The sequence below is a fragment of the Pleuronectes platessa genome, chromosome 14, assembly GCF_947347685.1.
Source record: "Pleuronectes platessa chromosome 14, fPlePla1.1, whole genome shotgun sequence".
NCBI lineage: Eukaryota > Metazoa > Chordata > Actinopteri > Pleuronectiformes > Pleuronectidae > Pleuronectes > Pleuronectes platessa.
This window is the reverse complement of record NC_070639.1, coordinates 14,525,665-14,553,009: the sequence shown is the minus strand read 5'-3', so window position 1 is coordinate 14,553,009 and position 27,345 is coordinate 14,525,665. Positions and strand designations below refer to the sequence as shown.

The 27,345-nt window shown below is 43.4% G+C and overlaps 1 protein-coding gene across 1 annotated transcript in view; it reads right to left on the bottom strand.

Annotated features, from left to right (window-relative positions):
• The window catches only part of LOC128455939 (E3 ubiquitin-protein ligase SH3RF3), a 93,625-nt gene extending 66,730 nt beyond the window's left edge, over window positions 1-26,895 (bottom strand). Inside the window, exon 1 of the mRNA XM_053439910.1 lies at window positions 26,470-26,895. Within this exon, the coding sequence (XP_053295885.1) occupies window positions 26,470-26,895 (426 nt within the window). The remainder of the gene's footprint in view (window positions 1-26,469) is intronic.
• Window positions 26,896-27,345: the final 450 nt, after the last annotated feature.

Below are 27,345 nucleotides of genomic sequence, written 5' to 3'. Positions count from 1 at the left end.
GGACAAGAAAGAGAGAGAATTTCTCAAAGCACATGCACAGAAGCTTAGACTTGAGATGGAAGGAAAAGCTCTGTCAAAGAACAACCACAACTTTCAGACATGACCTGCGGGTAAAACCCAGAGAATTGGGTCTGGACATTGCTTTTCAAATATGCACAACTCAGCGGCAGCTTCTCCAAACAGACGCCTTCGCAACAAATCCTTCACATTATCCAGGCCGAAGGTGGAGCAGCTTGGTGCAGGCAGGCGGAGGCAGGCGGGAGTGACGTACCAACTCCGCTGCGGGGATCACGTGATCATGTTTACAGCACCATGACACCGGTGTCGGCTCTTATCACCACAAACTCTTGAGCAAAACAAGATTGTTGGGAACCAACAGGCAGCCACAAGGAAGGAGCCGACATCCACCACAGCTCTGTGGGAGCAGCAGAGGCTGAACCGGCAAAGCAGGAGAAGAAAGATGACAGTAGGGCGGCAACAGCTCAGTCTATCTCCTCCTACAGAATGAAAATCATCAATGAAAATAGCATTGATGGAGCAACTGATGGACTGAAGTTACGTTGACAAAGAGGTTGATGACAAATGAAAAACTGCTGAATAAGGAGGAGTATGATGCTGCGCTGAGGAATGCAAAACAGAATGATAAGAATGTCCAGCATGAACTTCACAAGGTGACAGAGAATCAACGGTGTCAGCAACGCCATGAGAATAAGGAATAAAGAGAACAACAAGGTCGACCTGGGATAAACCTTTTACCCCCATCCCAGCAGCTTAGGCCACTTTAGCTGGAAAAGGTTCTGCTGAAGGAGGGCTGGATCTTGGTTTTAAGGGGTCCAGTTAACTAGATTATAAAAAGGGTAAACTCTGATGATCAAACAACAGAATGAAGCTCAGATATGGAGAAACCACAACATGTCTCTGCTGCTCCTCTCGAGCTGCCGTCTGTAAGCTCCAGCGTGCCTCTGGATTTCTTCATGATTTGCTAATGCTGAAAAAGGATAAAGGACCATTCCAGGATCAATTTGGCCCAAGGAGAGAAACATTAAAGTTTTACAGTGAAATTGATTGTTTTATCTGATAAAGCATATGTAGGTTCTCTGTTAATCACTTGCCCAGTGTTTCCCTTTGAGAAAAGCCTCACAGCTAGAGGTTAATATTTTATAATTTTCGGGTTTCATGATGGTGTCCCCTGGTTTGACATCAATTGTCAGAATGTCATCCAGTATCTTTCAAAGTAGATGAAGGCCTACCAATCAAATGTTGCCCCAAGCCGAAACCTGTGCACTGTATAACAGGAGGAGCCGATGGTAACAATGAGCCAATCAACAGCCTGCTACATGAACCCAGATTAGCCGTCCTGCTTATGTCTCCTTCTTATCCTTTCACCAAAAATGCACCTGTAGTGATACATACAAGGACATCAAAACCCAAAAAGTGAGAAAGAAAGAAGGACAGACAACAGGAGAGGATGATCGTATAACAGCTGATGGAGAGAAAGAGTGGGAGGAGCTGCGGTGCAATAGATGTCACTGATGCTGCCTCCACAGAGATTAGAGGAGATCAAGTGCAAGTAAATAATCAGAGAACAAAGTCACAATTAAAAAACGTATTAAAAAGTGATGTTAACATGTTTCAACTAAAAAGCTAAAGAGTACAACGGACTAATGAGAGACTGAAGAATATGAATTTTAGAAAGGCCTTGAAGAAGATCTGAGTCAAGGAGTCGGCTGATGACGAATCAGGAGATAGACAGCTTCTACTTTTTTTCTATCTGTGACAAAATCACTCAAATACAGAGCCGTGCATCAAGTCAATTATTTTCCTTCGAGCCATCTCCAGTCAATCCCAGCAGGAGTCTGACCCGTCATCTATTCACACCAAGCTCCCTACCTTCACCCAAAAGGTGAACCATCAATCCATAATGATTCAAAAGATCCATTGTGATATAAAAGGTAAATCAAGTCAATTCTCATCTCCACAGAGTCTCAGGTGCAGTCCTTAAACACACAAAGGCAGTTATACATTTTCTGGAGCGAAACAGATGGTGTGAATTTGTTGAGGCCCGGTTTTGCTCTAGGCAGGCTGCTCTGGTTGTGTGGCTTTGCATACATTTTGTGATTCGCTGCGACAGTCGGAGCGGTGAGTATTCACAGAGCTGTGTGTGAGTGTGGGAGAGTCACCACAGGTTTTTACACACGTGGAAGTGACCTCAGGTGGTGTTCGCTCTTCAGAGGATGATGAGTGACAGAACTCCTGCACGCTGTCAACACCCCAGTAAAGTCAGTTTTTAAAGAGCTATGTTAACGGTGGACCTGTCTTACGTTTCTTTCCCCTCTCTACAACTGGTCGAGGCGTCCATCCACATTGAATCTGGTTCTGCTTAGTTTTTTCTGCCATGTGCTCGCTCGAAAGTCCACTTAAAATGTTTCTGCCTAAAATTACATTTGTTTTCCCCAAGATCCATGAATTATTCTCTGAGAAATTAGTGAAAATGTTGAATAACACCCTCGCAGTGTTAAAGAATGTAAAAAAAAAAGAAGATTTGGACCCCCCCTACCTCGAGAAATGTTATAATTCCTTCCCTAACCCCAAACCACATCCTACCACCAAGTTGCGCGGTAACCCATTCAGTAGATTTTGTGTAATCTAACTAACAAACAAAAATACAAACCAACCAACAAGTAAGCGGTGAAAACAAAACCTCCTCGGGGGAGGTAAAAAAGAGCCAGATCTATTTTCTATCAAGAAAATTACAGAGTATAGGGAAATGCTTTGTTAACTTAAGTGTTGAAACCTCATTTCCAGACAATTCTGATGAAACAGAACTAAAACTGACTGAAGCAGAAGTGTTGAAGTTGAGACAGGTAAACATCAGGGGCGTGTGTTTCTGTCACTTCGGGGGTGACGGGTGGTTTATCACTGTCATCACTGGACTGCAGCTGCTTTCTGATATCACTACCCCAGGAGGACTCAGAGCAGCTGCAAGGCTCCGCAGAGAGAGAGAGAGAGACATAGAGAGAGAGTGAAAGTGAGAGAGGGGGGAGTTTGGGTCACCGAACTAACTAACCTCTGAGTATATCTACCTCACTTCCTCTATCTCGTTTTGTCCTTTAACGATCACAAACCTTTTTCCCGGGACAAACGGACAGAAAGAGAAAGTTTGATGAGTTTCACTTCGGGGCCTCACCGACGTGCTGCCAAAAATACACAGGGAGAGAAGATTGGAGCCATAATTGTGGTCCAGTCAGTCTGAGGTGCATGAAACCGACAGCGATCACATACGCACACACACGCTGTATATTTACTATAGAGGCGCACTGCAGACTGTGGTCAGACACACTTGTGTTTAAATAGATTGTAGTAAACCGTGTGTGTGTGTGTGTGTGTGTGTGTGTGTGTGTGTGTGTGTGTGTGTGTTTGATTAGTCTGGCCAAAACCACAAAGCAAGGGGATGCTACTGCTGGTGCAGACGGACACACGCAGACAGACACACACACACACAGACACACACCTTCCTCCATCTGTCCACTTAGTGGTTCAATCATAACCTCGTTCATGCAGAGAGAGAGAAAGAAAGAGAGAGAGAGCAAGCGAGCACTGGGACCACTGACACATCCACATCCTCACTATCTGAACCCAGCTAGTCTGAGCCAGATAAGACCGGACTGAAATGGGATTATATCGAACTGAACTGGATCATGTGGGTTCCCAAACTGATTATAGTGAATTAGTGGATTATCCAGAAGTAGATTATAGTGGGCGGATGAAGACTGTACGGAGAGACGAGGAGGAGATGGGGGTGAATTAAAGCAGACTGAATCTGATCAGACCGGATTGAACCCAATTTCGCTGCACGGGGCGAGTTTAGCGGTAATTCAGTTTTAACGGAATAAAAAGGGGGTTAGTTCAATGAAACTATAGACACCTCGGCTCATGTACACGTCTGTCGCCTCTCTTCCAATTTGTTCCGATTCACTCCAGCACAGTTTTGTCTGCTCAGCCTCGGGGAAGCAGAGCGAAGAGGCCTCGACTCGTGTCCCTGTCGCAGACTTTTAAAAATCAAGTTTATTCATGACCAATGCTGCATTAGTCAAAACAGATTTATCAAGAATATAACTAATCTGCAGCTTTTTTATCTTGTTAATAAATCATTTTAATCTGCGTATCAAGGTTGTTAATTTGTAACGTGATTCGCTGGGAGAGTCGGAGCGGTAAATATTCACAGAGCTGTGTGAGAGTGTGAGAGAATCACCACAGATGTTCATACACATGGAAGTGACCTCAGGTGGTGCTCGCTCTTCAGAGGAGGATGAGTGACAGAACTCCTGCACGCTGTCAACACCTCAGTAAGAGTTGTGTCATGGGTTTTGTTCGTAACGGAGACACTGAAAAAACAACAACAAACTGTTTAGTGATGTCACTTCAGACTCTAGGGGCTGTTTTTGACATCTTTTTTCATTTATAGAGAATTATTGAAACGGACGGTATATTGAGTGATACTGAAAATGACCATTAGTTATAGGACTACACCAAACAATACATTAAATACAACATGAACTAATATGAAACTCATAAATAAAGTTGTAGATTTCACCCCTTGTGCAACCGGACAGGGATGATGAAGTTCACAGGTGCAAAAAAAGTTAGCGCTTTCTAAATATGTCTATTCACTTGAAGTAATTTCAGATTTTTTTTAAATATGATGAGTTAACTTTTTTTGGGGAGAAAATGGGAGCTTAAAGCGAATGTCTAGTCTACAGGTTTATTCCGATGTAGCTTATTCCTTTGTGCTGTAGTGAAACTGGGTGAGCACACGCACACAAACACACAATGGGATAGGGGCCCTGGAGCGAGACAGTTATTCCCACGATGCTGCTCAGTCTCTGAACTTCAGAAAACTCACGAGTTCTCCACAGGGAGGATGGGGAGAGGAGCTTGTTATCGTCTGACATTATTGTGATAAGCCTGTTTTCTTTGTCATATCTGGTACTCACTTTTGGGGGGGTCATCTTCTCAAATGTGTTATTTCAGACAGTCTTTTCCGATAACTTGTGTTGTTTTAAAGCATACACTGTATATTCACATGGTCATAAGCAAAAGATTATTCAAAGTGCCTGAATTCTCTCAAATGATCCATAAAGAAATCTGATTCTATAGAAGTCTGTTAGAAAATGATTTTTTTTTAATTATGGTCCCATTTGGATCAAAACAGACAATAATATATGTCGTGTACCAAAGCATGGATCCCATGTGATTGACTGCTGGTGCTGTCCAATGGATACAAGTCCCAAATGTAGATGGGTGTGCACTTTCCTTAAGCGCTCAGTCAGGCTCCACCCCCTCCTCCTCCAAGGCTTCAAACGGCATGTACACTGTATAATGTTGGATTAGTATATATTACTTCCTGGGTTGTTTGGTGTCATTTGTGATTTTTGTCGTCACGTTTTAATAGGAAATAAAACACAAAGAATATCAACATTCAAATACTGATTTGAACAATGGTTACCGTGGCAACTGTCGACGCTTCAAGGTATTCAGGTCAGTCCTAATTAAAGTTTATTATATTTCACTGTGCTCTTCTGGGATGGTGATGTGAAATACCTCATTTGGCTGGCAGGTCAAACAAAGATAGCCAGGCATGCACACAACCACACAAACACACACACACAGAAAGCTCAGATACCCAATACAGGGAAGCCACCGACCAGAAAGGCTCCAAATGTCTCACTCACACATACATCTGTAGAAAACAGACTGTGCCCCCCCCCCCCCCCCACACACACACACACACACACACCTAGCCATTTACAGAGCACCAGTAGCCAATGTCTGTCATTAAATTAAAACAAAAACCATTTTATCTCCATGTGTTTCTGTGTGTTGCTGTTCTGCCTCATGAACCACACACCACTCATAAGATTCAATTATGAAGTACAAGAGATCTTTATTAACGATTGACGACAGCGACACGCACAAACATCTGCGGGGTTCGGAGCCATCTGTTGTTTCAGATAGCTCAATCAACACGATTTCTGCCAAGTCGTGTGTGAATACCACACATCTTAAAATTAGACATTTAAGCCATTGTCTTCTCAATGTGTACATATGTGTTTTTGGAGAGTGTGTGCAGCTCGTGGCCCCGTAACGCAAATAGGAATGTGAGTCAAAAGTCATTATTCCAAAATGTCCCATGTAGGTGCCCAGTGGGGTTGAGATCTGGAGACTGTGAGGGCGGCTTTTAGGGAAACTGTGTTAAAAAAGGTTCACTTTGGACATGTAGGAATACCACTGAGCAACCGACTCCACAAGAACCTCGTGATTTTCACTCGACTTAAACCATTCAAACTGTTTTTCTGACATGCTCTGATCTGCGCCAACTTGTCCTGCCAGCCCCCTAGTAAACTGTCAGGGAAATGTCCAAGTGATACAAAAGTAAGATATTTGGAAAATTCACAGCAAGTGAGTGGGAGTGTTGAGGATGTTTCTAATATAAACACAAAACTAGAAGAATACAAATATTTCGGGAAAAGGTGTTGAACATGTAGAAGACACAGACTGAGATGTCAACTTGGAATGACAACGAGAATTTAGAGTTTCTGATGATAAGAGGCAATGCCGATGTCGATGTGTTCATATGGTATGTGACAGGACATTGGCCGGAGTTCATGTTTGTAAACGGCTTCAGTGACTCGTGCTTCCTGTATTGAACCATCTCAGTTTGTTTTGATTCCCCACACTTAATCAAGGTTTTCCCTTAATTCCTGGAAAAGGGCCGGCTAACCAGAAAGTGGTCGGCTCTATCCTAGACTTCCCCGTCTGCAAGCCGAAGCGTCCTTGGGCAAGATACTGACCCCCGAATTCCCCCCTTATAGAAAAGTGCTGCGCATAGATGCACTGTGTGAATGTGTAAATGGCAATAAACTGTACTATAAAGCGCTTTCGTGGTCATCATGACTAGAAAAGCTCTATATAAATACAAACCATTTACCATCTCCAAACTGCAAACAGCAAAGCACTGCTTCGGTGATAGAGGAGGACATTTACTTATAAATCAATGCGTCTCATTTTTACGTGATCTGGATTTAACAAAGCAGCGCTGACAACAAAGACATCTGGAGCAAGAAATTATAATCCCTTTCCAACAACATCAACAACAACAACACTGTGAAGTATAATCAATAAATAAGTAAATGTGTGTCTTGATATTCAAACTCAATGATCCTCAGCATTTGATAAAGCACAGTGGGGATTTAGCCTGACGGCTGTGTATGAGCTGGGGTAGTCCTGATCAGTGCTGAACAGACAGACAAGTGCAAATTCTTATAGAAACTGATTTAGAACTCTCACCCTCCACCTTCATGGCTTCACACACACACACACGCACACGCACACACACACACACACACACACACACACACACTCCTACTGTATTCAGTACTGTATTCCCTCTGCTGAGTGTGATGTCCACTGACATATTTTTCTAGGCCAAGTTTCACACACTTCTCAGAGTCAACATTATGTAATAACTTTATGCGGTGTAAGAGCTGAGTGCTCGGGGCACACCAGAGTCTCACTGCACTCCACCGAGCTGACACACCATTCACAGGCCAGCAGGTGAGAGCAGGATGTGATATGAATGGACTTAAACAGACCCCCATTCAACAGATTGTACAGTTAACTGTTTCAGGACTGCAAATAAAAGCTTATTATCTAAGTACGGTCTAAGTTTATTACAACGTCAACCGTCAACTTGCTATGTGAAGCATTCGGGTGAGTTTCCAAGCTAGTTGTGCCACAGTTGTAAACCAGCTTAACATTGTGTGTTTGGCACACTGCCTTTGTCTTGTCATCCTCCTATCTGAAGTATTCCCAGTTTAGGATTCAGTTTGAAGGTCTTGAAAGCTCTAAATATAATTCTTCCTTCAGATGTTTTTCAAACCCTGACATAAATACAAATCTATGTAAAACAGTGACTACTTGTAGCTTTGGGCGGTTCGCTTTTGCTTTCAAAGTTCAATCATCTATTCATACGTATGGTGTTAAAGTTAAAATAAGATGCAAAATAATGCAAAACAAATTGTGTGTCACTCGATAGTCATTTGAAATGGATTTTTGGAAATAAACTGACACGTCTAATGGAAACATATGGAGGATATTAAACATCAGTCGTCAACTGTTATTAGAAGTTGTCAACAAAAACAATAGTGTTGGCATTAAAAAGCCCAATTCAGCCGCACGCCTGTGTGTATATGTGTATCCTCCGAGGGATGTGACTGATTTATCTGGGACAGGGACATCACAGAAAACAACAGCAGTCAAAAATTCAATTTTCTGGCAGGGCTAGAAGAGAGGGAGCGTGAGCGAGAGCGTGACTGAATAGGTGTGACTGCAGAGGTTTCCCTCTAATACAGCCAAGATCACACAATACACGGAGGAGCGGGACGCCACCAAAAGCCTTCCCGCTGACATTGTTTCATGTATTAAAATGTGTGCGAGAATGTGTGAGCGCCTGTGAGGCAGCGGCAGCAGCTGAATCCAGGAGATATAAAGCAGAACTGTAGTGTCACTCAAAACCCGGAGGGAGAGACAGAGCGGAGAGAACAAAGAGGAAGCCAAACAACGAGGCAGCGGCAGAACAGGAGAGAGGATATTAGTCAATTGAAGAGGACAGCTGATATCGCACATGTTAACTATGTTTACTCCTTCTCACTGGTGTTGCACTTCCGACGGCAGGTTGTTGTCCGTCAGCTGCAACAGGTACAAGAACTGACGCTGAACACAGGATGTGGTCACATTTGATTACGAAAACATCCGTCCATCAATTAGGAATTAAAAAATAAGTCAAACACTAGGAATGAGACACTTATGTCAAGTTCTACGGTGGCCCTGAGGTGCAAATCACAGCCACAAATAAGAGAACAAGGCAAAATAAGAAAACCCAACGGCATTAACTTCTGACCGAAAAGGGGGGGTATCTGATTGGATAGATGCAATGCCCGTCCTTTTAAGAGGAAGGATATCCAGAAATTGTAGTTATATCATACTGGAGTTTTGCAGTAGATGAGATTTTCTGCTTCTTTATACCACCTTTACCCGGTAATCGGAGGAGGCGGATCAAACGCTGATTTGGCTCTGATCTGGGGGTTTTGTCGGCCACTTTCAAAAGTTGTAGAAAATCAAGCTGAGAACTAGAAAGTCAAGTAGAGTATGGATTCTTTTTTGGACCTTATCCCGTCCTTCTACCAAGTTCCATGGGAATCCATTCTGCTGGTTTTGTGTTATCTTGCTTACGATCAAACCGTCCATCAAACGGACAGTGGAGAAAACATAACCTTAAAAGGTGGACGTAATCATGGAGTGTGAACAAGACATGAGAAGTCACAGAGAATCAATAACGGCGCAACTGTGAAACTCTCCAAAATGTTAGAATTTTCCATTGTCCCAGAAGTCGCTCTTCACAATGTGCGTAGACTCAGACTTTCTGTCAGGGGTGTTTGGAAATAGAAAGGAAAAGGGATAGCGTGTAAACGTAAACAGCCTTCAGGAACAACATTTCCTGCTTTTGAAGCATCACTCGGCTTACAGCGCATTACAGCCAGTTCAGCATCATAAGCGTCTGGGTTTATTTTTGTCAAAGTTGTGTTACTGTATGATGAAGGGGCTGAAAGCGACAACTGTATATAAAAGCTGTTGTCGTTTGGTATTGATATCTGAGGATGATATCTTCATGATTCAGGTGCACAGTGGTTACGTTGGACTACTTCTGGTTTCCTTTTCAGGTGTGTAGTGTGACGCACACAGAATCGCACACTGTCAGTGTGTGTGTTAGAGGTCGGTGTCGGGTGGTAACAGTCACATATGCTCTGCCGCTCTGCAAATATGTCGCCTATGTTTCTAGATTTACTTTATCACCAATTAGAAATCATTACACATCCTTTGCAAATCATTTCAATAACTGCATTTGCATTTACAAAATAAAACTCAACCTGTACGATAAATAAAAATTAACGTGCGCGTACCAATGTTGGCAAGCATGTTTATGTCGTTCAATTTGAACAGCCTGGTGCTGCAGGTAACCACTGTGCTTTGATGATGCAATCCATTCAAATTAGTGACTTAGATAATCACAGTCCTGGTTGAGGCAGTTTGTTCTTTTACTCACGTTATTTTCTTTTATTTTGTTGATATGCTAGTCTATATTACTTTATTGTATTTTGCGTAGTGTCTCCTTTATTGTCAACTGTGTTTTTTTATGGGCCAAACAAATAAATAGACTTGACTTGATATACAGCCTTTCATGAAAAGGAAAAGCCTTCAAGCCGCTGTGAATAGCAGCCGCTTAAATACTCACTTCAGGATTGTGTTATTGTAGTTCAGTGTCTTCCAGCGTGTTATCTTTCAAATGGCAGCTTGTTAAACAGCACTCAAAGCTGCTTCTGCAGTTGCAGGTCTCCTTTCTCATAAAAGGCACAGACATCCATTGCATTCTTTTAATTCCATTCCTAGGGATCTGTTAATTTTACCTCTCATTAACCGTCACTTTTACAGCACACTTGTCATTCTTGTCATTACCAAGCAGCAGGATGGAACGGAACAAAGCCGGGATACTGGGGAGCCACAGAAAAAAAAAGAGGAGGCATGGAGGAGGGTGAGATAGAGAGGCGGAGCGAGCTGATGAAGAGAGAAATGGGGTTAATGTATGAAAAAGTGTTTTCAGAGAGGAGGAAGAGGGAAAGCCGTGGCTGCGGGGTCTGACACTGTCCCAGTTTCACTACAGCGCCAGTATCTCCTGTGGCTCTCCAGCACATTTCCACCCAGTTGATTAATGCTGCCATCACACAACCATCACCAGCCTCTTTGAAGACCACGACGATCCACATAAAATTTGTGTTAGGCGCCGCACTCCACTTCAGCCTGGTTCTAGTCTTGAGACAAACAGTTCAGGGATGTGATGGGGTGATGCTGGAACCAGGCCATGACAGGATGTGAACGGCTGTGATCTGCGTGCGGAGAGGGACTCGATAGTAATTGATTCTTCGTCACAGACACGGATAGCCTCGGCTGGGATAGATCATATGACAGAATGATAAAGGATTATAATCAAAATTAGGGTTGGACACTGTTGGGATGTAACTGATATCAGTGCTAAAATCGAAAAAATGGTAAAACTGTTCCGGTGCCTTAATGGTGACAGAAACTGTTCTCTTTAAAAAAAAAAAATTACAAAAATAACGACAATAAGAGCGACTTCCTCATTGCTAAGGCAATTCATAACAATTTGTAACAAATCTACATAATAAATCAGACCTTACCCAACTACAATCATTTAACAGTAAATAAGAGTTTTAATGCCTAATCCAATAAAATATTCCAGCTCCAAAATCAACATTAATTGCCTCCCCACCCCTGGGACCAGGGACATACACACTCCTTGATAAGGTCACGCAATCAGTCAAATTGTTTCCAACCATTTCCTGGTTAAACGTAATGTTCAATACATTTCAGTTAATCGCTCCAACAGTAGAATGAGCCACAGAAGTCTGCGGTGTAATTCAGTCCCTTAGGTACCAGCCATGTAGGAGCCAGTTCCTAATGGACACCGGATTTCAGCAACCAACCATAATAATGACGGAGAATAATCTGTGTCAAGATCACAACTTTGATTTTTTAAAGCATTAATCATGACCACAACTCAGCCACATGTGCATTAACCGTCAGATTTGTTGCTCTCATCGGCTTCCTGATTTCTCCAGTAGCTGCATTAAAAAAACCCACAACTCTGCAGTCAACCACATGACAGACCGTGCAAAGCAAAAGAGGAGTGATACCGAAACAAATCCTACATCCTAGAGGAGACAGACGGTTAGGACAACAAAGGGAACCACAGACAAGAGAACAAATTGATTCATAATCATGGTGATCAGAATGGAGACAGAGAGGAAAAATAAGTTTCTGATCCCAGTTCTTCGTCGGACATTTTCAGATATAAAAAATAACAATGATCGTCAAAGACAAATACAACTGGTACTTTGCAAACATCATGCGGTGCAAAAGACACCACTGATTATTTAACTGAAGGGTTAGGGTAACTGATGGATTAATATCAACCTTTCAAGACTTAAAAACTATACACTGGCCGAGCTACAAGAGTGTTTTCCCCAAATTTTACAACAGACTGACAACGGACATGCGAAGAGTTTTCCCAAATGGCGACGAGGTGCAGCCGGTGCCAGAGAACAGCGTGATGACCCGTGGTGCTTTACCAGCGCTGGCAGGACTCGAGCAAAGAGAAACTGAGACGAGTTTGGAGCTCGGCCAACGGGACAGACGAAGAGAATGAACGTAGAGCTGAGATGTGGCGGCTGGAGGTCCCCCCGTCTGAGAGGACAAACGTCAGTCAGAGACAGAGACGAGCATTATGAGAGGGAGGAAGTGGAGACGCGTGAAAGAGAAAGGAGAGAAGAGAGAAAGAAGAGAAAAGAAAAGAGGACGAACTGCAGCTGCAAACTTTGAAAACGCGATAAATTTGACAGACAGCTCCGAAGCAAGAAGGATGACAGACGAACTTTTTGGTGCTTAATGAGTTTACTGTTGTGTATTCCTGGATTTAATTGTTTATTTTCAGTCCTGACAATCAATCTAGATAATAAAAGAAGTTTAATGGCATTCATTCTCTGAGTGTATTTGTTTTTCAAAGGGTTTAACATGAGCCAGGCCACACAACACTTATTTCCCGACATTGCAGAAAACAGCTCTTTGCTGCTTGAGGTAATTTTACATATTGACAGTTACAGACAGACGCAGGATATTTGGTTTGAATGTAGCTTTCATTAGTTGCAAAGATACAGCGCGATGCCAAGCTGTGACTTTCTCACATGCAAGTAGCACAGAAAGCACAAGGAACAGGATCTATAGTGAACTGAAGTGGTTTCAATGCTTGGCCCTGTTCTCTTAGGACATTTTTTCTTGGGCTACATCCTGGGGCTTGTAACCATGAGAAGAATTGTTCATTTCAATTAATATTCAGGTCGATTAGAAATTGATCTTTAATCTCTTTGAATTTGTGTAAATAAATATATAATAAAGAGCTACAGCTGGATAAAGTAGTTTGGGGGCAATTTCTGAATTCCAGGCCAATGAGGATGGAGTCAATATACAAAGACGGACGTGTAGCGCTCGATGTCCCTCTTCCAAAAGGTAAAGTTCTGCGATAGATGAACTTTTTGGTGCTTAATGAGTTTACTGTTGTGTATTCCTGAATTTAATTGTTTATTTTCAGTCCTGACAATCAATCTAGATAATAAAAGAAGTTTAATGGCATTCATTCTCTGAGTGTATTTGTTTTTCAAAGGGTTTAACATGAGCCAGGCCACACAACAGCATCAATAACTTAATTACTTAATTTTCTAAATGCACTCGTATTGGAAAGCTACTCAATAGCGGAACCTCTCTAACTTTACAATTCCCATGCTTTTGGAAATTCGTACATGTAAGTACATGCATATTAAAAGGTAACAGTAATATATTATTCATAGTTCTGCTTTCTAGCAGCTCAGTCTTTAGCCATTAAAGTGTAGTTTGACATTTAAACAATGATACATTTTACAGTGCAACAATTATGAGTTTGCTTTTTCATCACAGTATATGGAGGGCGTTGATAAAGGCAGCCTTTTGGCCAATGTGTCACTCTTGATGCCCGGCTGTGAGAAACAAAATGGGAATAAAAAGTTGGAGGATGGAAGATGGCGAGTGAGAAAAGTCTGCGAGATTGATTCCAGCCGTGATTTACAGCAGAATAATAACAGTGGCATCGCAATCTGTACATTCACACGAATTAAAAATAGAGTTGCTCATGCAGGGGAGGACAGTTGTTTTTTCCTGCTACTTCTGCGAATCCTCTGAGATAAACATAACTCGACTTTTTGTCACCATGATCGGGCTGAAGCTCCTGAATGAGTCAGTAAACTGGTGTTTGTCTCATTTGCGTGAACGATCTTCCTTCACTGACACTAATTGGGTCACGCAGAGAATGAACAGATTCATTTTCTTAGGTTAAATGACAAATTAAGCCGCAGACGTCCCCAAGCATCCAACCTCTGAGGCTCTAGATGTTCTTTTTACACAAATCATGTCTGACAAATCTCCTGAAAACTGTGAAGAATCCGCTTCAGCTGTCAAAATGCTGCATGCAAACAAAGTACAACCTTTTAAGTCCGATTTTTGCTGTTTATTTTGGCATTTTCAGAGTTCATACACATTTTGACTAATGGATTCTCATGACTTTTCAATAACTTTAAACCAAATTTCCATGACAGAACATTTTGTGAAATCTCGTTGTATACGAGAAAAAGTGACAAAATGTAGTATTTAAACTAACAATGAGAATTCCAAGGCATACAGTATACCTTAAATGACACAAACCAAAGTATGCCTGCTTATATTTTGAGCGTATTTCTTTAAAACTATATGAATTATTTAAAACGCAGCGTAAATGAACGACATGAAAATATGAATATAACAAATTTCCACGACTTTTCCAAAGCTTTTAGGATCTTATTTTTTTCCCATGACTTTTCCAGGCCTGGAAAAACACATTTTAAAATTCCATGACTTTTCCAGGTTTTTCATGACCGTAGGAACCCGGCATTTTATTCCCTTTTTCCATTTTGTAAAGTTTCCATGCAATAATTTCATCAAATCTTCTAGGCTGCAATAAATGATTGTAGGAAACTTTTACTACCACAAGCATAAACACGGACTGGAAAGTAAACTCTCCCTTAAGACGCTGTAGATGTTTGACAGTGAACTGATCTGTGCATGTCGCCATGGTAACAAGTACCTGTTGATGTGTCTCGTCCTCTCTCACTTCCTCCCGTTCCACCTCTCTCTTCCTAAAGTGACACTTCAAAGACAAGAATGAACAAGTCCAGTATATACCGGAGACAGTGACAGTCAGCTCAGGGTCTCTGGAGAATGTGAAGATGTTTTTTTACATTTCATTTGACCAGTGTTCCCACTGTTCCCAGTCTAAACACAACACATCCGGAGGGAGTGTGGTATTTGGCCTCGCTTGTCCCTGCTTACATAATCCCTGTCTCGGAGGGAGAAGACCTCAAGATCACTGTAAAACACAGCAGACGCTCAGCCTAGAAGTCACTAGATAACTGCCACAGGCTTTCACGTTTAACTTCCAACTTTCCCTGCACCCTCCCTTTCTGTTTAATGCACTCCCATGACCAGATACACACACCCACACCCCCAGACACACACACACACACACACACACACACATACACTGCGTTAGACAAGTTCAGTTTTAGAAAAGCTTGAGAAATTCTGCATAAAAACATAAAGCAGCCAGACTACACCACATATACACATACACACACGCACACGCACACACACACACACACACACACACACACACACAGTGATTTATACACTTATTGCATGCATGCATACATAGCAAATACATTCCCACGCACACACAGAAACCACCATCGAACCCCACTTACGCATGCATGCGCCAAATCAAACATGCACACATAGTATTTATGCATACACAAACACACATATGCACATTTTGCACACACTCTCTCTCTCTCTCTCTCACACACACACGGAGCCAGGAGTGGATGTTTGGACACAGACGTCAGAGTGGAAAGCTGATCACAGTTGTACTGCAGCCATGAACACTGTGCATCAGAGTGTGTCCCGAAATAACCTGAAATGCTCTGATCTGACCCCCAAAAATGTCACATGCAGGCGGAACACATTTCAGAAGAATGTCCCATCCGTCCTCATCCAGAAGACTTTGTATTCCAGTTGTCACAATTTGGCCGGGGTAATGCTCATGGTCGCAGTTAATGGAGGCCATATGCTTCACTGGTGGTGCAATGGTATCCCTGCAATGTTATTGGGCCAGCAGTGACATTTATACTGACCTAAAAGTATTTTGGCCTCATGCAATCACCACACTAATACAGTGTATACATAGTGTATTTATTTTATTACTCAAAACCACGTTTTAGGGTTTCTAGGATTACATTTGAATATCTCAATACCTCATATGTGAAATTAAAGTATCTCTAGTTTGTCCTGATGTTTTATCTTTAGTGTCTCTTGTCCCGCTTTTCTAAACGTAGTTTACAGACATTGAATCTGCCAAAAAAGCAGAATAAACCTGTTTCATTTTTAGGGCGGAACTTAACTTCCTCTAAGTTCAATCAGTCCCGGGGGTCAAATAAGAAAACTGGGAAAAGAATGAGTCCATGAAGATCCATAAACACCGCTGGTGATGAATTGAAGTTGTGAGCTGTGAGAATGAACAGCAGGTCGATGAAGAGGGCGACCCATATTCGCTGCCATGTTCCCCAAATTCTCTTAAGATGTGTGTATCTGGCAGTGTCTGTTAGTGTGTGTACGTGTGTGTACACCGATCTCTCCTTTCTACCTTAGCCAAGACTCGGTCTCCTGCCAAGTCTAACGTAGGTGGTGGGTGCATTTCTGCATCTCTCTATAACAGAGAAAGATGAAGAGGTGGAGGATGGAGGAGGCTTTTTTTGCAACAAGATGGGACGGAAGTGAAACATATTCACACACACACCAACACACAACTGCACACGCACACACAGGCACCGTCTGACACCTGGAGAAACCACATTGTGTTTCCACGAAGAGCTTCCCCCAAGAGAACCGTTCTACTTCTCAAAGCACATCACCGCTGGAACCTCATCCCTTGTTTCAATAGACACACACATTATGTCGCATGCTCCTGACGGGAGTCAGCAGAGTCTGAACACAAAAATAAAACTACCTGGAGGCTCAAACTATGACTCCGAGCACTTTTTCCCGACATTGCAGAAAACAGCTCTTTGCTGCTTGAGGTAATTTTACATATTGACAGTTACAGACAGACGCAGGATATTAGGTTTGAATGTAGCTTTCATTAGTTGCACAGATACAGTGCGATGCCAAGCTGTGACTTTCTCACCTGCAAGTAGCACAGAAAGCACAAGGAACAGCATCTATAGTGAACTGTGGTCATTTCAATGCTTGGCCCTGTTCTCTTAGGATACTTTTTCTTGGGCTACATCCTGGGGCTTGTAACCATGAGAAGAATTGTTCATTTCAATTAATATTCAGGTCGATTAGAAATTGATCTTTAATCTCTTTGATTTTGTGTAAATAAATATATAATAAAGAGCTACAGATGGATAAAGTAGTTTGGGGGCAATTTCTGAATTCCAGGCCAATGAGGATGGAGTCAATATACAAAGACGGACGTGTAGCGCTCGATGTCCCTCTTCCAAAAGGTAAAGTTCTGTGATAGATAATAACAAGACTGTCAAACTCGCAGCAAAGAGTATGCCTTAAACTTAAACTCTCCATAACTTACCGATATTGGAAATCTTTTCTGCAAAATATCAGCATCAACATCTGCAACCAAAGATTCCTATTGGCCAGGATTTACATTCCCAGTTTATATTATTCCTCTTTTCTCTGTCTTCACAATTTTGATCAAATATGCACCTACGTCAAACAGACATAAAGATATGTATAAACTGATTTCTCTCTGAACTGCTCGATATTGAAATGTCTTAACGTGATGTTAGAATATCTTAATGTTTACATGTCACGGCTTCATGCTTTTTAATTCAAACCTTTAAAAAAAGGCGCCATTCCTCTGTATGAAATGTTCTGGATTGACCGGTGGCTTGTGACATCTCACCCTCATCTCCATAGTAACAATGGCATCAAGAGTGGGGGGGTTAACCCTTTAACCTATTGTGCGTGTGTATGTGTATGTGCCCATGTGTGTATTTGTGCAACTGGGGGAAGGGATTGATGAGATTCCAGCCATCCACCCGTGGGAATAGCAGTCAAGCTCCCAAGCTTGTTTAGGCTTCAACACCCATTACACATTCACCCCCCCCCCCACACAAAACTAAACAACACACACTACACTCATTACCCCATCTCCCGGGCTACAAGCTGCCCGCAACCACCACTCAGCCTCCATCCATCATGTGATGTGATCAACCTGCATCCATCTCCAGACAGGGCCAAGGATGAGAGTGATGTGAGATGGCATCACCCAGATCCAGAGCAACATGGACTCAAGTAATTAGGGCAACGCTGTTATGTAAAGAAGCTCCATAATGAGCGATCAGACGAAGGCCCCATTCTGACAGGAGTAGATTATCAACATGATAGCTAGAGCTGCGTTTTCAGAATCAAGATCAACGTGAGGAGCGAAGATAATTTGCTGGCTCCACAACCAGCACTAAATGGATGCGTAATCTGTCATTTAACCCTAACCCCTAACCCTAACCCTTTCACCGTAAAATTACTTATTATCCGTCCATCCATCCATTATCAAAAATAACGCTTATCCTTTTGAGGGTCACTGGGAGAACTGGAGCCAATCCCAGCAGATTGTGGGTAAGAGGAGGGGTACACCCTGGACCGGTGGACAGCGTGTCACAAGACTGACATACAGAGACAAACAACTCTCTCATTAATACATATGGACATTTCAGAGTCTCCAATTAACAAAACCCCAATCTGCATGTCTTTGGACTGTGGGAAGAAGCGGAGCAAACAGGGAGAACATGCAAACTGAACACAGACTGGGTTTCGAAATGTATACCCTTCCTGCTGCTGACAACATCCCCATTCCACTGCATCAAATCCACCATTTGCCAGGGACTCTGTTGGAATTTAATTTTCCATATTCTTGTTTATTTGGTATTTTTAGTATCACTGTATTTCAAAGCAGAGTAAAAAAATGAATGCAATTTCAGAGGCTGTTTCCAAGCCAAAAAGAACAACAATCCGGGGGAAACATTACCACGGTACATCTTGGCAGGAAAACGGTTTCAACAACATTGTGAATAGTGGACGTGGGCAGCTTCGTCACAAACCATTCAAAATCCGATTGTGCCTTGTACAAGACGTACAGAAAAACACAACTGGCAAACTAACGTTCAGGCCTGGAAATAGATGAACGCACACTACACGCCTTCATACACACATCTTGAGCACATATACGTAACAAAAGCACAAGACAGCATCGTGTCTAAGACATCCCCAGGAACACAGAACGCAGTCGTCTTGTTTTAACTACTGCTTAAATGGCACGGCTCGTGTGTGTGTGCATGTGTGTGTGTGTGTGTGTGTGTGTCTAAGGAAGCTTCATGGTGTGGTAACGCTAAAATTCATTAAATTCTCTGCACATGAACATCAGAGAAAAGGCGAGAGGAGGATGAGAAAGAATGAGTAAAGAGCGAAACAGGAGAAAAATATGTTTGTGCGGGTGAGTGTGTGAATTAATTTAACCAAGAACGGTTGGGATGGCAAAGAGAGATGGCTCACACGTGCGCGCACACACACACACACACACACAGTTCATCCTCTCAAGTCAGAGAGGATCTCACTGGTCTCATTTCTCTCTTTGTGTGCGTGTGTGCGTGTGTGTGTGTGTGTGTGCAGCGGGATCTAGTACACTATAATATGAGGAGGTTCAAAGGATCATTAGAGGTATTGATAACAAGCTGTTTCCTTTTTGGAACACCCATCTAATCCTCACACATGCGCGCACACACACACACACACACACACACACACACACACACACACACACACACACACACACACAAGGGAATGACAGGGCAAAGCACTGTCTCGCTCCAGAGATGAAAGAAGGTGGCGTCTTCGCAGTAGTATGTTGCCACGGAAACCCCAGGTAAATACAGGTTATGGGGAGAAGATCAAAGGCTGAGATCATCGTGACACAAAGCTTGATGCAAAATGGACGAGCCGCAAATATCCCCACTGTCACAAAGAGGTTTGTCAAAGGGAAGCTCTAATTTTTTTCTTGGTGACTATGCAAGTAAAATTAAACATAATATTGTTTATTCACACACAGGGTTTTATACATGAATGTTACAGCGTTAAAGATCTGATTAGAAAACTGTATTTTCAGAATAAAGGAGCTGATAACATCACGTTACCCTCTCTGAATTAGTGTCACATTTTGATTGTCAGGTCCTTTACTATTCCATCAAGGTGGTCTTTACCTGACAACAACCCAACTCTGGTTCATATAGAAGACTATTGATCACATTAAAATGATGAGATAGGCTTTATGAATATGAAACAGGGCCAACCGTTTGTCACAAGGGTGTAACCAATCCATAAGCCCCCACTCTTTAAAAAACAACCCACTCTAATATACAGTATATACCTAACAAAGCTGACCAGGCAAGGCCAGTACAGATTAAAAAAAACTCAATAATTTATTCAACACTGCAATTGCCAGGTATTGATTTAGTAACAATGTAAAACCTTCGTTATCTGGAGTCTTGTGTTATAAGTGTTAGGGGTTTGATGTTGGACACGTCACACAAGAGGCTGGCGTTCACGTTGAGTGGGCAGATGTCATGCGTTGTGGTTTTGTTTGTGTCACGATACTCGTGCTGTGTACGGCAGAAGTTGGGCAGAGACAAACTTTTAATGCAGAGACGGCCGAACCAGCCACTGAAGTGGTGTTCAAACAAATACTCTAGAGCGGCCACGAGCCAATCAAATCACTCCAATGTGAAAGCGGACACAGCTGCCTTACCTGATGTGTGTTCATTCTCTTTAGCATTGTATTAATAGTTGTCATGGTACGTTAGGATGAAAGCCGCCCATGTAGGTTGTGTGTTTCCAATGCGTGAAACTGTGATTGTTGTCGTTGTCAGGCAGGACCACTGTCATGCATTGAGCATTAAGCTTCAGCCTGTTTTGCAACTTTTACCTTTGTGACAACTGATGTAAAGCTGATGTAAAGCATCGTCTTGAGGTTCAGTCCTCAGGCCATTAGCTCAGTCTGAAAGGCGACCTAAGCACAGGATTATTACCTCACTGTATCCCTCTAAAATCTGTTCTGACTCGCTGTTGGAAAATTACTCCATTATTGTGTGAATACTTTCAACTGTTTCATTGCTTTGTATGTGTTCTATTTGGCCAAGGCCGGGATTTGCAAGGAATGACACATGGCAAAAAGACAACTGTGGGGTTATAGAAGGCTCAGTCTGAAGCGGTTTTTCTTCTCCTCCGTACAGAAATAATTACACAAACTACAAAGCACTCACAGGCTGCAAACCTTCACCAAAACTGCATGATGTGACAAAATACGTTTTGTTAGTCGTACTGAATTTGGTTGATGGAATAATAGCTCAGTATTCAACAAAATGATACACAATCATGGCATAGGTGTGTCAGATCTCTGTGTTACGAGGTTGATGCAGGGCTTCGTGAGAAAACAGACAAGTGCTGTGTCTCACAAGGTTAAGAAATAACTTCAACAACTAATAACTGCATTCTCGAGCCATGGACTTACAAAATTTAACTGAAACCTGGTATTCTGGTATTTGTGGGAAAAACAAATGAAAAACAGACGAACAGAAGAATAAACACCTCTTTGGCAGCAATAACAAGACAACTCCTCCGATCTACAAAAACATGGATAATAATCACATCATATGCCAGAGAAAGAGCAGAAATAACTGATCCACTCTCTGTCTTTGACAAATTGCTTGTTAAATGCAGTTAAAGTCTGTTGAAAGTAGAAGGTGTTTTTTCAACAATCTGTGCTTTGCTCCATTTTCTTTCTAAAATAATACGGCATGAGTCAGAGTGAGGACGTGAATAACTAAAGCAGAACTGATGAGAAGGTTTGGGAAAACATTTTATAAAACATCGAGCTGTGAAGATGCCAGCCTCATCAAATACGACTTATCAACGAAATTAGCAGTTGATTAGCCTGGTGGCTTCTGGTGGAGGAGTTTGACCCTTCAGATTTATATTTTCCCGTAATTGGAAACTAAGTCATCGGAAGCAGAAAACGAAACACACAACAGAAGAAAGCACAAAGGACGGACATTCGTGACAAAGTTACTGTAGTTTTAATTTTATGTCTTTTGCTTCAGTCCCTTTGCAAACTCAAAGGTGACTGCACGTCTGGCCAATGTTGGATTTTGCACACAAAAAAAAGAAATTGCTGTTGAAAGCAACAAGTACTCAAACGTTCATGGCTATTTTTTACGAGATCTCCTGGAAGTTTAAAGCTCCTTCAGCGTCTAGAATCCCAAAGGAAAGAGGAGGGCTGAGAAATGATCGTGTTCAACCAGATGTCATGTTTCCATCGCCGCGGATCGGAGAAGGAGCCGATAAAAAACGATGCAGATTGTATCAATGAAGCTTATCGTAAGTTCGTTCAGGAAGACTTTCCCCCACTCAATCAAACTCAATTCTCTCACTCTCTTTTTGCTTATTAATCTGCTCATTGTGGGCGTTTGTAGACAGCCAATCAAAGTCTGTCACAGTCTCTTCCAGCCAATCAGGCGGCTGCTGTCAAACCTTAAATCCCTTCCCCTCTTTTCTTTAGTCAGCCGTCTTACAGTGATGTGTGTAACCCACCTCCACCCCAATCTCCTCCAATCTTCAGCAGAATCATTATCACCTTATCTAGATCCTCAACCACCAACAGTGTCTAGACCCCCGGGGGGGATTCCTGTCCTGCATTCTGCTCCACCTCCTTCTAATCCTGATGACATCACATAGGGGTCTAAAACACCGAAAGACTCCAACATTCACATCACTCTCTCTGTGCACGTATCAATAAATGTTTGTCAAGCAGTTGAATCGAGGTCTCTCCTGAATGAATTGCCGTTAGTGGGTTTTCTTAACAGTGAAAAGCGGCCAAATTAAAAACACTTTTTTGTCCCATGGGAAATCTGTCCAAGGCCAAATGGGTACAGCAGCTGCAGAGCAGTACATTGTACAACAAACAACAACAAAAAGAGATTCATCAGTCCCATCATTCTCTGTACTGTATGGCTGCTTCGTGGTTAAAACAGCTCTTTTGTCTGCATACTGCATGAGTCTTCACTCTGTGAATGGGCGAACAAGTGGCTGGGCATTTGGATGACAGCTGATGTACAACACTGCAGCTGAGGGACGAGGCTTGCCAAAGTCATCAGCTGCTGACGGGCTCAACAATTTGTCTTTGGGCTGAAAAAAGAGAGAGAAACCAAGACAACAGACTCTGCAGATGAATTCTTGACCCGGTCACTGATTTAGCACGGAAAGCAGAACCGGAAAGACAGGATGAAACATTCGGAGGAAATTCAGCGCAGGTATTGTTCTTTACTACCTTTTGGCAAATTGCCTTTTTTCTGAGAAGTTAATTTTACAAAGAAGCTGTCAGAAAAGGGAAAAAAACGGAGAATTGATCAGCCTTGATAAAATCTCGCTGGTCAAAGCACAAATTCCGGCACCAGACGCTCCAGGAGCAGAAGAGCAGGTGAGAGAGCTCCACTTCCTCCTGACTCAGCACGTCTGCCTCTTCTTCCATTTCCATAGCAACACATTCATTCTTATCTACAACCCTTAGCTCCTGGTGTTCAGCGTGTGACCCGTTCGACTGCTTCAGTGGCTGTGAGAGTGCGGCGGTGCTCAGTCATTTAGAGACACACTTGACTCCAGCAGGAATTCCACAGCTCTTTTACCCCATTTACACCTGAACTTAAAAGTGTGACAGGGGTGATCGGATTGCAATTAAATAGAGCTTGACCACACAAAAGGACAAGTTTAAATGCAACCAAGACACACTGTGAAAGGGCTGTGATCCGATCAGACGCATTGTGACCACACTGAATACGAGTGTAAATGCATTGTCCATATCCAACAACTAGAAACAGAAGAGTGGGACTCAGAGAGCTCATTCCTCAGGACAGTCCCCTTTAATTCAATCCAGTCATACCGAATGACAAACACTCATAGATATCAGTTCTCTAAATTTGTCAGTTTTTCATCCAAGATCCATAATTTATTCTCTTAGAAATCAACAATAATGTCAAAAAACATCTTAATCACGGAATATTGAAGTAAGTGAAAAATAAACAACTGCTGGATCCGCTCCCTGATCCAGATCCAGATCAGAACCATCGTTCTTTCTTCAGCCATTCCACATCCTTGCACTGATAATTCAAATACATTCAAATCAATTTGTCAATCCAAATTCGTTCAAACTTGATTTTCAGAAAAAGTGTCCGCCCTTCTGGAGACACATGTGGAAATGTAATCAGGTAATAATCATATCCACACACAATGCGTGATGCATCTTAATGCTGTTTGTAAGTTGAGTCTTCGTGTGCAGAGAGACGCACATCCCAATGCATAGACACACACACACACACACACACACACACACACACACACACACACACACACACACACACGCAGAGACACACACACACCTGAGTAAGATGATTCTCTCTTACATCACTGACCGTTGGTCCCAGGGGAGCCTGGACGAGACCTGGGCAAAGTGACTGCAGGGCATGGCTGAGGGTAATGGGCTGTGGAGGTGTCTGTGTGATACTGCAACTCTTTCTTGTCATCTTACTATTTCTCTTATTTTTCACAATATAACACGAGTCATTAATTCGCTTCGTAGAAATGTCATTTATTCTAGTTAATGTTGTCCAGCGTAAACTGTAGACAAAGATGTCCCCTTGGGCTGGAGAAACTTATGATAAGCATTCGTCTCTAAAGTATCCCGCACAGTGTGACCTTAACATATTCTGGCTGTTAAAACTCTGCATTGTTGTGTCTTTTTGTATATGTGCTTTGTGTCCTCATGTGCCATCCGTAAAACTGCTCTGCAGGGACCGGTAAAGTTTATTGAGTGAATTGAAGTGGGGGGATAAGTGCTAGTGGAAATGTCACTGAGGGTTTGAATTCCTGTTCGTCGCCATGAATGAGCGACCGCTCGCTGCCGCCGCTGCACTCCATCACGCCAAAGAGCTCCACTGCCTCAATCAATGGCTCACACGCCTGATAAGTCTTGGTGTACTCAGTGGGAGGGTCTGGGAGCTGATGGCGAGGCCTTTCTTGGCCTGATAATTTACAGCGTTCTTCTTCATTGGGGGTATCGCTTAACTCAAAAGGAGAGAAGAAGAAAAAATACAAACAAGAACATGCCTGCCCACGACCACCCTCATGCAAATCGGATTTGCACTAATCAGAAAACACACAAGTGGAGCTCGCCTTAGACAAATACAGTATAGCCAGCTCAGCAAGTTACAGCACGAGCCTGGAAATGTTGTCTGTCTTGAAAAGGAAAAGCGTGTAAGAGGAAACTCTGTCAAAGGGATGAAGTCATGGCTAGTGTTTCCTCTCTTTTTTTATATCACATAAATCATTGTTTCTTTATGCTCTCACTGACACCTGAGCAGAGAGGAACTGCTGGCACTTTTTTTTTCACTTTGTATCTCGTATGGATATTTGGGGATTTCTTTGCCGCTGGTCAGATGAAATTGACATTTCTGTGATTGCATTGTGCTCCTGGATGCATTACGGGATAGAAAAAAGGAATTCATGCTCTGAAAGGAACAATATCACATACATCTGTGTGTTTTTCATTGCAACACCAGATCCTGCATTACGTTATACTAAGGATATGACGAGATACAATAAAACGACTCATTTATGCAACTGCCAGAGGGTGGGGGGGGGGAGAAGATTTGAGATTCCAGTTGGAGGCAAAAGAGGATGTTCTCTCTGCATAACAGAGTCGATGATATCACACTGTCTGACTCACTGCCTCATTCCCCTGAAACATCTCCCATAACATGCTTTGAAATAACAGCGCACTGGATGTGCACTAGTCTGTGCACTGCAAGTAAACAACGCTCCCCCGCTCCTCACCCACTGAGCTGGTGGGGTTATGAAACCTCACGCTGCTGCAGCCTGGGGGCAACTGGGCTACAACAGGACAGGTGACCTCCCACCCCTCCTCAGTCTCTCTCTCTCTCTCTCTCTCTCTCTCTCTCTCTCTCTCTCTCTCTCTCTAAGTTCAGTTCAGCAGCATCACAGAAAAGATGATGTCAAAATGCCTTCACATCATCACAGGTACATTATTCTGCAAAGGCAACACAACAACAGCCAATGCATCATCTGTGTCATCAGCAACAGCCACAGCAACTCACGTCTGCGTTTCATTAAATATCACTTCGATATTATGGTGATGCAATGTTTTTCTTCCTCTTCCCTCTCATAAGTTGGACTCTGCTTCCAAGTTGTTGATTTTCTCCTCCTCATCCTCATTATCAAACCATCTCTGCTGCAGTCAGCCAGCCTCACTCAGTGAACACACTGTTCCCCCAGTCCCAGCAAACACACAGCGGGGAAATCATCACAACAATCGGCCCTCAAAAACACCTTCTCCCCCTCAAAACACATGCGGATCTTCCGAGCAGCCGCACGGCCAGCAAATCGAGTGAATGCTGAAGTTGTGTTGCAGTTGTTTTGTTGACAAACGGTGACTAAAACGTGGAAACATTTGGACATAGTTTGGCTGCTCCACGGAGAGAGCTTGCGGGGTCATGTGGTGTGTATAGTGGGAAAGTGACAAACCTTCACTGGGGAGCTCCGGGTGGCTACAGGCAGCTCTCGGATCGCGATGCCCGGAGGGGAGGCGGACAGCCCGGCCGCGTATCCCTGCAGGGAGCCGCCGGCCAGGGACTGCCTGCCGCCGGCTCCCACTCCTCCTCCTCCCCCGCTGATGCTGCCTCGCTGCGGCCGCTGCTTGATGCCGTCCAGCAGGCGGACCAGCAGGATGTTGGCAGGCAGGTCGTCCACCCCGCAGTCCACCAGGATGCGGCACTCCGGGCAGCGGAGCTCGTTCCGCGAGCTGACGATGTTCTCCAGGCAGCGGCGACAGAAGGTGTGCTGGCACGGCAGCACCTTGGCCGTGGTGTCCAGGCGCTCCAGGCACACCGAGCACTCCAGCAGATCCAGCAGCGACGAGGACTCGTCCATGTCGGCGGAGAGGGCGAGCATCTGGGCTTCAGTGGCCGTGGGGACGCCGCGGGGACTGGTTCGTGGACCGCAGAAGAAGGAAGGAGCCGCCGCCGGGGGCACAGAGCATGCCGGGCAGCAGCGGAGCGCAGCAGCGGGAGGCAGCTCACGGACGCCCCCGCGACGGAGTCCCCCGTGCGCCGAGCAACGAAGTCCCGTGTTGTGTTGTGAGTGTCTCCGCTGGTTCGATCCTCTCCGCGTCTCCCCCAACTTGTTTCTGAGGCTCGCGTCCTCGCACTCTCCCTCTGTGCTGTGCACCCCCCTCTCTCTCTCTCTCTCTCTCTCTCTCTCTCTGTCCCTCTGTACTGTGTCTATCTCTCTCTCTCCCTCTCTCCCAGCAGCTGTGCAGAAAGCGGTGAGGTCACGCTCTCATCATCACCATCATCCGCGCGCCGATCACAATTGCGGCGCGCGTTCACGCACCAAGGAAAG